Source organism: Ammospiza nelsoni, chromosome 7, assembly GCF_027579445.1.
Source record: "Ammospiza nelsoni isolate bAmmNel1 chromosome 7, bAmmNel1.pri, whole genome shotgun sequence".
NCBI lineage: Eukaryota > Metazoa > Chordata > Aves > Passeriformes > Passerellidae > Ammospiza > Ammospiza nelsoni.
Window position 1 is genome coordinate 21,827,341 of NC_080639.1, and position 13,630 is coordinate 21,840,970.

Below are 13,630 nucleotides of genomic sequence, written 5' to 3' on the forward strand. Positions count from 1 at the left end.
CCAGATGGCTTTTGATTATCTCCACAAGCACTCTGGGCAACTTTTTAAGTGCTCCAATAAAAAGTTAATTTCCATCTCCAATTTGAAAACTCAGTGCTTTAGCTTTTTGGTTATTATTTTTGTCACAAAATTAACAGGTTCAATCAAACCAGCAAAACCAGTGCAATGGAAAACATCAGAGATTGTTTACAATATGAAGAAATTGATGAGGCAAAGTAATATATTGTTAGAAGTAGGGGAATAAAAGTTTTCTCATATGTGGACCTAAAGCACATGTTAACAGTCATGCATGGACTGAAGAAATTTTACTTTACAGGGATACCTGAGCTTCTTCCTGTTGCTTTTTCAGTTGTTCCAGCATTTGCTGAAATTCTGCCTCTTTCTGCTCTGCTTCTTCCATTGTTGCTTGATTCTGTTCTTCATAGGCCATGGCAACCACAGCCAAGATCAAGTTGATTAGGTAGAAAGAACCCAGGAAAATGACCAAAACAAAAAATATCATGTATGTCTTCCCAGCAGCACGCAGTGTCTGGAGAAAAAGAGATAATACACTCTTTAAAAAGACTTTAACTACTGTTGTATAATAAGTTAATCTCCATGTTATATTTTAGATATATAAGATTGATTTATGTTAGCACAAGATTATTCAGTTAATTTTTCCTTATAGAAATAACATTATATCCTAGATACATATGAAAAAGTTTTGTGTCTACAATTGTCAAGGTAAATCCAATTATGAATAGCTCAGAACTTATACCAGTAAGAATCTATACATCTACATTACAGCCTTTAAATTTAACAGTAGGTGGGGCCACTGATCAGCATCTTACCTTCCTGTCTCATCAGTCTCAAACTACACTGCCACAAAAATAGTGCATTATACAAAATGTTACAATGGAGAAAATTACAGTCCTTCAAGTAAGGATATTTGTAGTTCAGGGACAAGGTGTAACTTTTTCAAACAAAACATATTTTTACTAGACTGCAAATCAATTAAACATAGCATCTCTTTACATCATGCATGGGTAAGAAACTTTGACAACTTAAATTCATGTATTCATTTAGGTAAAAAAACCAATAATGCTTAACCATCTTCATAAAATAACAACTATTCCCTATAATGTATTTAAGAAGCACATGGGAACCTAAATCATGAATAAGGGCCTTATTGTTTTAGACAACAATTTACATATATAAAATTAAAGACAATTTCTGTTCCAAAGGCCTTAGGGACAAGTGAATGAAAATAACTACGCAAATACTATGTAGTAATGGTATTGGTGATGGTGCTGTTTATTTTAATAAGTCCTCACCAGCTGGTAAAGATTCTCCCAAAAGTCCTGAGTCATCAATCGAAACAGTGACAAGAATGCCCAACTGAATGTATCAAAACTTGTGTAGCCATAGTTGGGGTTTCTACCAGCTTTCACACATATATATCCTTCTGGGCATTGACTACAAAAGAAGAGGAAATGCTATTTTTAACAACTACTCTATATTACGATATGCTGCAGTAAAACAAAATTCTTCAGGAGTACCAGTTGCTAATGAAATTATGAACAAGTAAAATGTCATTCTACATATCTAAGATAAAAATATATAGCTTATTAATTTTCACTTTTTAATTCTACTTCCTAATAATATTTCAATACTTTAGTAATATAACTAATAGTATTCTACCCTTCCCCACAATTTTTCATAACACATCTCCATCAGGACAAAAGAACACCAAGTAGCATGGCTGATAAACAGTTGTTAGCAAGTTGGCAGCAACACTTATGCACAGATCATTCATGTGATTACCTTTACAAAAGTAGCCTAAGAGGCTGATGGAAGTGCCTGTGTAAATTCAAATCACAAAGATGGTTGTATTTAGGTATAGCTTCAAATGCAAAACATTGATAATTTGCAACTCTACAGTTGATATTAAAGTTGACTACCTGAGCTATTCTAAGTAGCTTATTATTTGTCTTTGATGCCTAATGAAAAATGATGATCATTTTCTTACCCTGCATCTGAGCTATTGCCACAGAGCAGTGCATCATTTTGTCCTTCCAAGAAGTAGAAATGACCTTTTAAAAAAATCAAAAAGGTGATGAGAAATATAATATTTATGCCTAATGAAAATTGAGCAATTATATAGACTTTTACACTTGAAAGAAACTAGCAGAGCTAACAAACTGTTCAACTGCAATATAGAGTGGTTAGGAATGAAAAAAACATGGAAAGTATTGTTTTGACAGGAAAATTACTTTCTACAGAATCTTCAAGTTAGCCTTTCTTTAGAAAACAAAAAGTTAGTTATGCAGTTAATTCTTGGCAACCTAACCAAATTACAAGATACAAGGGGAATATCAAATTGTGTATGCTAGCAAATAAAAAAATACCAAGAAAATGAAGCAAAGGATGAGAGCAATTCTGGGACCTCATTCATGCCTTTTGATACAGAACATTTAGTACTATTCATTTATAATTATCAATTACATATTATTTTATCCAAGTATTCCTTTAAAAAACCTGAACTATTAGGGATGAGATTTCTTCTGTGTGCTCAGCACCGGTGAGGCCACATCTCAAGTACTGTGTCCAGTTCTGGGTGCCTCAGTTCAGAAAGGACATTGAGGTGCTGGAACAGGTCCAGAGAAGGGCACTGAAGCTGGTGAAGGTTGTGGAGCACAAGTGCTGTGAGGAGCAGCTGAGGGAGCTGGGGGTGTTTAGCCTGGAGAACAGAAGGATCAGGGGGCCTTGTCACTCTCCACAGCTCCCTAGAAGGAGGGTGTACCCAGGTGGGGGTCGGTCTCCTCTCCCAGGCACCCAGTGACAGGATGAGAGGGCACAGCCTTAAGCTGTGCCAGGGGAAGTTTAGGTTGGACATAAGGAACAATTTCTTCACGGAAAGGGTGGCTGGGCACTGGAATGGACTGCCCAGGGAGGTGGTGGAGTCACCATCCCTGGAGGTGTTTAAGAAGACGGGATGTGGCACTCAGTGACATGGTCTAGTTGACAAGGTGGTGTTAGGTCAGAGGTTGGGCTAGATGATCTCAAAGGTCTTCTCCACTCCCATTGATTCTGTGATAACACAACATGTTCAAGAAATCTCTAATTAGATCTTGATTTGAGCAGCTGGGGAAGAAACCAGGTGTTTATTGTACCTTACACAAAACTAATACACAAAATTCTGTAGCAGAGGAATGTACTTGAACATTTAGGCTATCTATTAGGATGAGGTAAAAAATAATTTAAAGTGACAGAAGGCCTAAAAACCCCCAACACGCTCTTCTTTTTTATTTTATTTTTTCTTCCTTTGTAGCAGAAAAGGAAACACATTTTGCCATCAATTCCTAGTTTGTGATTCTTAAACACAAGTAAAAATGGGAATCTCTAATGGAGATTTTTTAGTCAGGTGGCACATTAAGCTAAAGTTGCCAGAACTAGGTATGTTCTGGCTGTTCTCAGGAAGCAGATGGTTCCGTGAGATTCACTGCCAGCTGGCATGGACTAACTTAGCTGGCATGAGCTAACTGAGGGCTAATGCTAAACAGGCAAGCAGGGAATTGCAACCAGTTCCTACTGACTGCTTCTACTCTGTCACCACCAGTATACAATAGGGGCAGCATAAAATCTGCTTATTTTAAAGAGAGAGAAATTATGTCCATAATTTATATATCTGCAATTCTAGTCCCAGATATCATGTAAGAAATCAATGAATTTTCAGACATTCTGGTGACCACAGAGTCACAGCCTGTGAGTGACCCCTACTTAAAAAGAAGTTTAAAAATGCCCACAGGCTCCAAGCAGAACTTGCAAAACCCTCTGTGGGCCTAATCCACATTCTTTTGTAGCACAGCTCCACTTTCAGTCCACTTCTTTGGAAAACAAACAAGACTCTTTTAATACAAAAATAATAATGCTAAATCAATAAAAACAGTAAATATGAGTTTGTAGAAAATATGCCATATACAAAACTATTCCTGTCTCCTGCCAGCTTTATAACAGAACAGTCATGGGTACAAGTCCTACATAACACTTCCAGATACAAATAAAGGAAATGTGTTCTAGCTGGAAATATCACAAAACAATTGAAAAAAGTTCTTAGAGAGCTATTGCCAGTGATACAATGTCAATTCATTAAGGAACCTCTCCCAGGCATCTATGCCAGACATGGTTTTCTAATAAGTTTCATTACCAACTCAAGACACGAAACAATAGAAAAATAATGCATCAAGTATTCTGAAGACATAAGGCTAGGAGAAAAGGTATTTGAAATTTAGAATGACCTTTACAAATTGACAAGTTTGTCCAAAAGCAATTGGATTTATTCCAATAGAGACAAGTGGAAAATGCTACACTTGACAGGGCAAAATCAAATAGGTAAATACAAAATATCAGGATGTGGCTGCAGCCACCACTGTACAAAAAGATGCAGTAACTGTCACAAAATACAAACTGTTTGTGAATCAACAAATACAGTGCTGATATAAAAATGACTTAATTTTGAAATGTGCTAAAAGGAATGTTGCATGTATGGCATGAGGTAAAGATAAAAATCAGAAGTAATTGCTAGAGGAGTTAGCACCCAGTTTAAGGATCTCATTAAAAAACCCCCATGCAAACAAAAAGAGGCAAAATAAAAACAATAAGAAAAAAAAAAAAAAAAAAACAGACTAACTGGAAAGACTGAAAAAAAGAATAAAAAATGAAAATAGGTATAGAAAATGCAAAATGGCAAATAGGATTACTTGCCTTAGGAAAGACCAGAAATGCAGAGAATAAGAGTTTTTAAACTGTATAAAGACTAATATAAAGTAGTCTATGATTATCTTAGTCCAGAGCAGATGTAGTAATATATTCAATCAGAAATTAGGAAAATGTAGGTCAGATATTTAGAAAAAAAACGTTTCTATTTGTGTGACATAGTACCAGAAACAACTTAAGGGGAATGGAATGGAATCTGTTCTTCAGATGGCTTTAAGAATAGGTTATCATCCAAAATTTCTGCATGACATTTGTATATTTCAAGCATGCTGGGATGATAAGTATATTAAAAGATTATGAGGCAATAAGACTTGGATCTAAAAGCATTTAGTTCTTAACTGAGGTTTCCTAACTTTCATTGATATAGTCATCAGTTAAAATATACATACAGACTTTATTAAAAACCTATAACACCTAATTATGAATACATTAAATATACTAAAAACACTAAAATAAATAGAAAAGGCTGAACAGATAAATGGGAGAGATTAACAACAGTTCAGAGTCATTCTATCTGAATTTTTAAAGATGTTTTGTTAACACAGTAGTAACATTAACTACCTAAAATGGTGGAAATAGTGTATTATGAGGTACAAAATAGAAAAAAGTGCTCAGTTCTTGATTTTTCAAAGAGAAGAAACAACTTAAAAGACAGCAATCTGGAATCCAGTTCTTATTTTGCAAGAAAGAATCTTGGGGTAAATCACTGGCATTCCCTTAAAGGAGTGTCTATGTTGTGCAAGGGTGTGTGGGGCAAAGCCACTCACCCAACTCCAGAAGGAACAACAATTCCTTTAATTCTACATTTACGTGCTCTGGCAGGATTCCTGGGCTAGCTGATGTTCAGATGTGGGCTTATGAGACTGGGCACTACCTTGCACTAACCTAGCTGTTACATTTCAGATCCCATGTTAGGGCTGTCACACTATTTCAAGAGGCTTGAAGCTGGAAATTTCTGGTTTATGCTGCAATGTGATTTTAATTTAGAAGTCGTGTTCTGTGAAAGAAAAAGATATTTTGCTACCCAATATAATGTTATGAATGTTAAATTATATAATGACAGTGCTTTTATTTATTAGAGAGAAATGAGTGCTTTTATGTCTCTTGGCCATATTACACACTTTTAAAGGCAAGAGAAAGATACTGATGTTCTCAAATCTGATTGAATCAATACCAGAATATCAATGCAGTAGATAATATAATTAACTCTTACTTTTGTCTTCGATGTATTCATCCCAGTTAAATATTGTCATTGTTGCATTAACAAATGTTCCATTTTCACCTATAGAGCTATTAAAGATGGAAATAACAGTTGTTTCAAAAGTAGAATTGTCTGGAGGCCACTGCAGGCATTTATTCCTCAGGTTGCCCATGAACAGCTGCAGCCCTATCAGTGCAAATACACTCAGACAAAACACAGTCAGGATCATCACATCCGAGAGCTTCTTCACAGACTGAATCAGGGCTCCTACAATGGTCTTCAGGCCTGCAAAGAGAAAAGATTTTTATTATGATGTTAAATAGATAATAAACCCTCACAAAAAATCATGTGACTTTTTTCCTGATAAAGACATCATGCAAAAAGACTAGTAATTTGTGACACAATAATTTTAAAGAAAAGCCCTATTATTTGGAAAGATGAATGAGAATATGTAAATTTATACTTATTTTATAGTGTAAAAAAAATAGATAATACCAAACACATTGTTTTTGCCAAAACAAGTGATTTTATTATTCATGCTATATCTCAACCCTACATAAAATAGCATTGTTTGCTTTTGCTGATGCTTCTTGCCCAAACCTTTCTTTTATGAACTTTTGCAATGTATTCTATATTAATGCAACCCCATTACACGTGCACATTGAAATGATACCGTAATAATCTTGTTACAATATATGACAGGTGATGGTTTGGAGAAGAAAGACATCTTTGGAACAATACCCCATGCATGGCCCATGCTATCCTTTAGAGTTTGGGGGTTTTTTTGACATAACTTAAAACTGAATTAAGTTGCTATATCAAGTGCCTCCAATAAATGAGAAAATTTGCATCAGTATGAAAGCTTAAAAGTAACTTATATTTAAAACATATAAAGGAAAGCTTGATGTCATAAGATGCAAATCACATAGGCTGTTTACTGCAAATATCTCATGCAAGAATTTGTTAAACTCAAAGGCTGATTTTTTTTTTTTTTGAGAAGAAAATACAATTAATACAAGCATGAATCAATTTAAATAAATCACATCTTGATTCCTGCTTTTTGGTATGTTGACAATGTGTAGCAAACAAGGCTTATGATTGAAAATGTGAGCACAGCCTTTGTAGAACAAAAGTCAGCCTCGGTGTTTAACCTCGCTCTCACCTGGAATGACTGATATTGTTTTCAAAGCTCGGAGAACTCTGAATGTTCTCAACGCTGAGACATTGCCCAGGTCCACAAACTCTGTCACATATCTGTAATAGGGGAGTTCACACACAAACACAATGACAGCACACAAATAACAGTTGGAGATACGAGGGGCCTAACACCTGACACCAACTACTTCTTACCTGGAATTACAGAAATAGTTTTCAAAGCTCTCAATACTCTGAAAGTTCGAAGAGCTGAAACATTGCCTAGGTTTACAAATTCTGTTACATACCTGTAGGATTAAATCACAATTACTCAGAATTGAGGCAGATTTTATTCTATTTGCTTGGGTCTTTGAGCAAGACCTTTTCACCGTTCACCATATTTTGCCTGTGTTATAAATATACTTCTGGCCATAAAATTAAATTAATTTTTATCATAATAAATCACATTGACTCGATGTTTGAAAACTAATCTGGTCAGCTATTAGCAGGAAGTCAAAAGGATTCCTTTAATTCTGGTATGCAGAAAGGAGACAGGATATGAACAGTTCAGGGTGACGGCATTCACAATCCTAATGGGCTGGCACACCATGCTGGCCTCCGCAGCACATGCTTGGCTAGAAGTACTAAAATGTGTAAAAGAGTAGAAGAAACATATTGAAACTGCAGGAAGTCCAGGCTCCAAATATTCTGGCTGACAAGATATGAGGCAATTTTTAGTCACTAATCTCATGCTACCAGAAAGAATTTTTAATAAAAAAAATAAGTAGAAGACTTACGCAAATGTAATGACAGTGAAATCTAGCCAATTCCATGGGTCACGAAGAAACGTAAAATCTTCTAAACAGAAGCCCCTTGCAAGAATTTTAATAAGTGATTCAAAGGTATAAATTCCAGTGAATGTGTATCTGAGGAAAATATGCAAGACAGAGTTTATAGATCATGTTATTTTTGCAGTTTATTCTCTCTAGTTGTTTTATTCTCATTTTCTTCTCATTAAGTAGCATAAGAAATAATGGCAGTTACAACCAACTTTAACATCTGCATAATTTATACCATAAGGAAAGAGGAATGAAATTAAGATTAAAAGTCTGATAACCCACATCTTAAATCCAACTTCTACATTCTATGCAATAAGACAGATGCAAAATTCCCATTTACTTCATTGGTGCATGTTTATGACCAGTCTGAATCCATGTTATAACAAAACACACAGATGTATTATGTTAGGGTTTTAGAAGTTACTTTCAGGCTAAAAATTCCTTTCTTCAATGTTTTTTTTTAATGCTGAAATGTTGCTTACTCCCAAAAGTTGGCAAGTGCCAACCCTCAAGTCTTCATTGCTCTGTAACTGTGCTATGGAGTAGATATATCCAGTACTTTACCTTCAGCAAGAGAGATGCAGTACTGGAATCAAACAAGTGCAAAAACAACCAAAATTATTTATGAATGCCAATAAAATTTTGACTAAAAAATGTGGTTGAAATGTAATTTAATTCTGGCATTCTGAGTAATTTCAATCTTCTGTGTCCAAGTGATGTCATCCTGAAATTTAGTTTAATTTATATCTTTAATGAAAAGGAATTCAAATTAAACTGCTCAAAAAGCTTACTCTAACTGAGCTAGCCTGAAAACAATTTTCCAATATGAATTTTTTTCCATTCAATTACTAAAAAATTTATTTCCTGCAGAACTTTACTCCACAGATGAGGATATTCATTGTAACTCTAACTGGCACAATATACAGACATGAAGAAATATTCAAGCAACGAATTTTCATCATAAATATTTACTACATGCTAGGCATCCTGAATACATAGAGACTTACACTGAACTCAAAAGGAGAATGTCTTTGTTGAAACCTTAATAGCCCTATGGTGTTTTGATTTCTGGATATTAAACAGGTATGGATCAGCCCAAGCAGCAGGGAATGTGAAAGAAGCAGCAGAAAGGAAGCACCAAGAACTGTGTTTCACATTGTGGCCTGCAGTTTGGAATGTCATTGTGTGTCGACACCTCGAAGCTAATTGGACCAATTAGCCAAGCAGTCATCATTTTGCACCAATGATTAACTAACCATTTCAATACTTTTTTAATGGCTCATTCTGCATACAAGTTTTCCATTGTTAGATTGGTTTTGGTAAGAGAAAGCTGCACAGTGACCAACACAGCCATCCATAAGATAATTCCTTTATGTGTAACAGTTATTGCAACAGAGGTGAAAGACTGCATTTCTCTGCATTCTTGCACAGATGTGATATAGAACACAGTCAAAAATATTTATAATCCACTATTTCTGTATGATCATAAGAATAGCTTTTTTTACATTTTCCTTCTAGTACTGCAAACAGAGGAAGGACATTAAAGAACTTGTCATGACAAAATTATATGTATTTCATGTTACAGCAAAGGAAATAGCATCAGAACAGCTGCTGATAGGATATCCCAACAAGGTAGCTGCTGCCAGGGGAAGCCATCCTAATATAATTTGCAGCAGTTTATTTCTGATTATTGGATATTATTCAAAGAAAATCCATTTAACTTACTCTACATTCTTTGTCCAGTCTGGAGGGTTACTCATGGTCATAAATACGCAGTTGGTCAAAATAGTGCACATGATAAGCATGCTGAATAATGTAGGCTAAGAGTTAAGGAACATAAGCCAGAAAATGTCATGAAAAGAGTATCAAATAGCACACTGCTTTGGTAGATTTTCACTATCAGGAGCTATCTATTCCTCTACTACTCTTTTAATACTCAGGGAAAAGCCCTGAATATGTTAAAACTTTCATTCCCTGTTTTATAGCCACAAGAGAACAATCATATACTAAAAATTAGAAAATCTGAAAGGTATTTTAAAAAGCACCCCAAGTCTAAAATATTTTTTCTTATTGAACAGAAATGTCACCCTTTGAAGTATTAGCTTCTAATTTCGTGGAATAACACAAAAAGTATTTCTTTTAGATTATCTAGAAAAATCTGAACTGCTTCATGCATTCAAAGAAATGAAAAATACATTTTCTTCACTTTAATGTTTTATCATAAAATTAGGCATGTATCAACATTTTTCCTTATCACTATGATACACTGAAGGCTAGCTGCCACGTAGTAGGAGAGAACATAGGGAAATCTTAGTGAGAAAAGTACTCTCTTGCTGTTATTTCATATATGACTTTCGTAATATAGATGCTTTTGGGAGGGGAAGGCACATGTGATTCTCAAAAAAATAAATCCAAATAGAATTCCAGAACAGGTCCATGTCACTCTAAATCTACAACCTTTTATTCTCAGAACTGCTGACATTCTTCTAATACACAAAAAAACCACAACCATCAAAATGAGAACCATGCGGACGAACCATGAAACGCCCACATGATGGCACCAACACCTAAAGCTACAGAGAGGACAAAGCTCGAGTTTGAGAACAGCTGCAGGTTCATGTGGTGCTCCTAAATAGAAATCCAAATACAGTGGGGTGAGAAGTACTGTGAGGTTCCCCTCGAAAACTTTTCTTTGCATGTCTATGCTAATAAAAAAACCTTTCAGTGATAATGATACCTCTACCTTCTGAGCTGTCAAAAAACTGTGGCATTATATTCCACAATCCTTTGGGTTTCTGTGCAATGAATATATTTTAAATCCTTTATGAGAACCCAGCTTTCCTTTATGGAATTCACATATGAACAGTGCAAAGGAGAAATAAATATATTATTTTAAATATTAAAAACCTATGTTACAAGTGTTTCACCAGTCTGCACTTTACATAGGCTTTCAAAATCCTTTTTGATGAAATGTCCACTTGGAGTTGCAGATTCTCACTATGCTTTCATTAGTGGAAAAATAATTATAATATACCTTACCATAAATTTAAACAACATGTTTTAGAATTCTGACTTTGGTGACTAGCCCTTCACCACTACCTCAGTCCCACAATCTTTTATTATTCCCCATAACTCAATATAATAATGCTTCAGAATATGGTAAAGAGTGTCATATAATTGAAAAATAATTATTTGTAGTGGCACCTGTAGCAAAAAAATTGAAAATAGGCTATGTAATATCATGATTGTTTTGGAAGTCATTTGTAGGCTAGGCATTGATAACAATGTCTAACAGATACCAACCACTGTAATTGTCAGTCTTCCAGTATACCAAGACTGAAAAAAGTCCTTTCAAAATTTAGTCTACTTAATCTTAGGATCCCTATATGCAATGCTAACACAAAGCTACTTTCAGTGTGCTTATGTTAGACTTCTGTAAATACAAGTGTGCAAACATTTGTATTCTTTCCTTATCAAGTAAGCTGGCTTTCTGAAGTCAATGACCTCATGGCTCATATTGGTATTTGGGATCAGACCAGTGGGATGCCTACTATAGTCTGCTATTAAAACACAGAAAAAGGCAAAATAATAGTTAAGTAATTATAATAATTTAGCTTTTCAAATCTCTACCTGCAATTGGAAATCTCATGACCTTCTTGAAGACTGAAATTAAAACATCAATAGGCCTACAAGTATATAATGCAATAATGATCAAGAAATAAAACAGACAGGTGGGATACATACAAGACTGAGAATGAATAACAAAAAAAAAATCTAAGCTGTGTTATGAATCTATCTTTCTGTAAGTGTTATCTGAATCAGAAAATGAAAAGGAATAATGAAACCATATTTTTACTAAATACTCATGCAAGCACAGATCTGGGATCAAAGATTTGACTTTAATATACAGTGTCAGGGAAGAACTGAAAGTATTCCAAGCAATATATCTGCACTTTATGAAAAATGTGGAGGAGGGGAAAGATGAAAAAAAGATGTGAAGATTACAGAAAAAAATAAGAGGGAAGGAAAAATTATGTGGGGGAAGAAAGAAGATACAGAAATTGTAAAGGACGATGACTGGTTGTCTGGCTTCTGGTATTACTATATTAGGATCCAGCAATGAACAGAAATGAAAAAGGAGAATGAGAAAAAGAACAGAAGACAGAAATAGTAGAGAGAAGAGGGACAAAGCACTACCGATCACATTGATCCTGGGACATGTGCCAGAGAATGATCTAAATACTAAGTAACATCTCATTCATTACAGTTTTAGACTAACCACTTGAAAAGGATATGAATGTACCAAAATCTTAATAGCTATTTTTCTAAGAGGATTGAAAGGAGTTAACATGTACAGGGCAGAGGTGGCACTGAATCGGAATATTGCCTTCCCTTTATTTAATACTATAAAGGTCTGGAAAAAGAAAAAGAGAATGAAAACATGCATTTAGAAGATACCAAGTTACAAACCCTGAATCATTTTCATTTCATCATTAATCATATTTGTTCAATATGCTCTATTTGCATTGACACAATCCCCTTGTCCAGTTCACACATTGTAGCATCCAGCCAAATTACTATATATACAATTAAAAGAACACTTAAATGCATTGATAAAGAAATCATAAGTAATCCTGATATTGCTAGCTTGTAAACAGAGACAAGTATGAAAGTAATGTAGGCAATATTTGGAGAATTAGCATACTTTTTGTACTGTATAATATATACACTGAGGTGTGTAACTGTAACCAAAATGAGAGCCATCAAAACTTCAATCTCTAAATCAAATAACCAGCTTAAATTATCAAATCAAAGTACTAAGACAAAACTAACTCAAAGTGATCTAAGTTTTAAGTGATCATGAAAATATGGAAATCAAGAGGGTTCAATAACCACTTTTGAACATAACACTAATTTTTGCTGTACTCAATTTTTGCTGTACTCTGAGAGCAATGTATTACTCCCCTTTTCAACTATTGCTTGTGATAGTTCTATACCTGCCAATCTATTTTCTTTGTCATATTTTACTTTCACCTAATACAGAATTCACTCTATTCACTGTATCCAGGTATTTTCACTCTCTCCATAGTTTCAGCAATAACTCATGGATATTATCAACATATAAAAAAACCATTTTTTAAATGTAACAGTGCTTTTAAAATCCAAGCGATAAAGAATAAAACCTGTACTTTTTTTTTAAATTATGTTGATTCCCATACATCTGGGGAAAGTCCTGTCTATTTCCATGTTTTCTTTCTACACATGGATGACTTTCATGCTTTTGAAAGGAAATGGATCTAGATAGCATTGTGGCAGTCCTAGGAAGCCCAAAGGGCACATAAACCATGCAGACCTGGAACAGTGCCAGCAGCCATGATCTAACTCAACTGAAATTAGAGGGCAGCATTTGTCAAGACTATGCTCTACTTTCTGAGCAGGTGTGGCAAATAGAGCAGCAAAAACCACAATGCCTCTCTCTGCCTGAAATAATAAATTATAAATTATAAAAATCAGTGGTTCCAAACTTAACATGTTTGCGTTCTCCCATACTTAGTGATTCTCAAGCTGTACTTTGATCATTTATTGTACTGGAGTCTGTAACATGCTCTTTACTAGAGATTTTTCAACTCTCTTCCTATTGGTCCTGGAGTTAATAAAAACAGGACTTCTAATAATCAGAGCTCTTATGTTTTCTGTTCCC

General features: G+C 34.7%; 1 protein-coding gene across 6 annotated transcripts in view; it reads right to left on the reverse strand.

The window, feature by feature from the left end:
- SCN2A (sodium voltage-gated channel alpha subunit 2) overlaps nucleotides 1-13,630 on the reverse strand; it is a 74,157-nt gene that overhangs the window by 37,503 nt on the left and 23,024 nt on the right. For 4 of the 6 annotated variants that reach the window (XM_059475659.1, XM_059475661.1, XM_059475657.1 and 1 more), the window contains 8 exons: nucleotides 12,223-12,343; nucleotides 9,655-9,742; nucleotides 7,888-8,016; nucleotides 7,119-7,210; nucleotides 5,969-6,241; nucleotides 2,009-2,072; nucleotides 1,314-1,455; nucleotides 323-529 (listed from right to left, as the gene is read on the reverse strand). In XM_059475659.1, coding sequence (XP_059331642.1) covers nucleotides 323-529; nucleotides 1,314-1,455; nucleotides 2,009-2,072; nucleotides 5,969-6,241; nucleotides 7,119-7,210; nucleotides 7,888-8,016; nucleotides 9,655-9,742; nucleotides 12,223-12,343 — 1,116 coding nt within the window. Of the gene's footprint in view, nucleotides 1-322; nucleotides 530-1,313; nucleotides 1,456-2,008; nucleotides 2,073-5,968; nucleotides 6,242-7,118; nucleotides 7,211-7,306; nucleotides 7,399-7,887; nucleotides 8,017-9,654; nucleotides 9,743-12,222; nucleotides 12,344-13,630 lie in introns of all 6 variants that reach the window. The other 2 variants (XM_059475662.1, XM_059475658.1) reach the window with 1 other exon arrangement.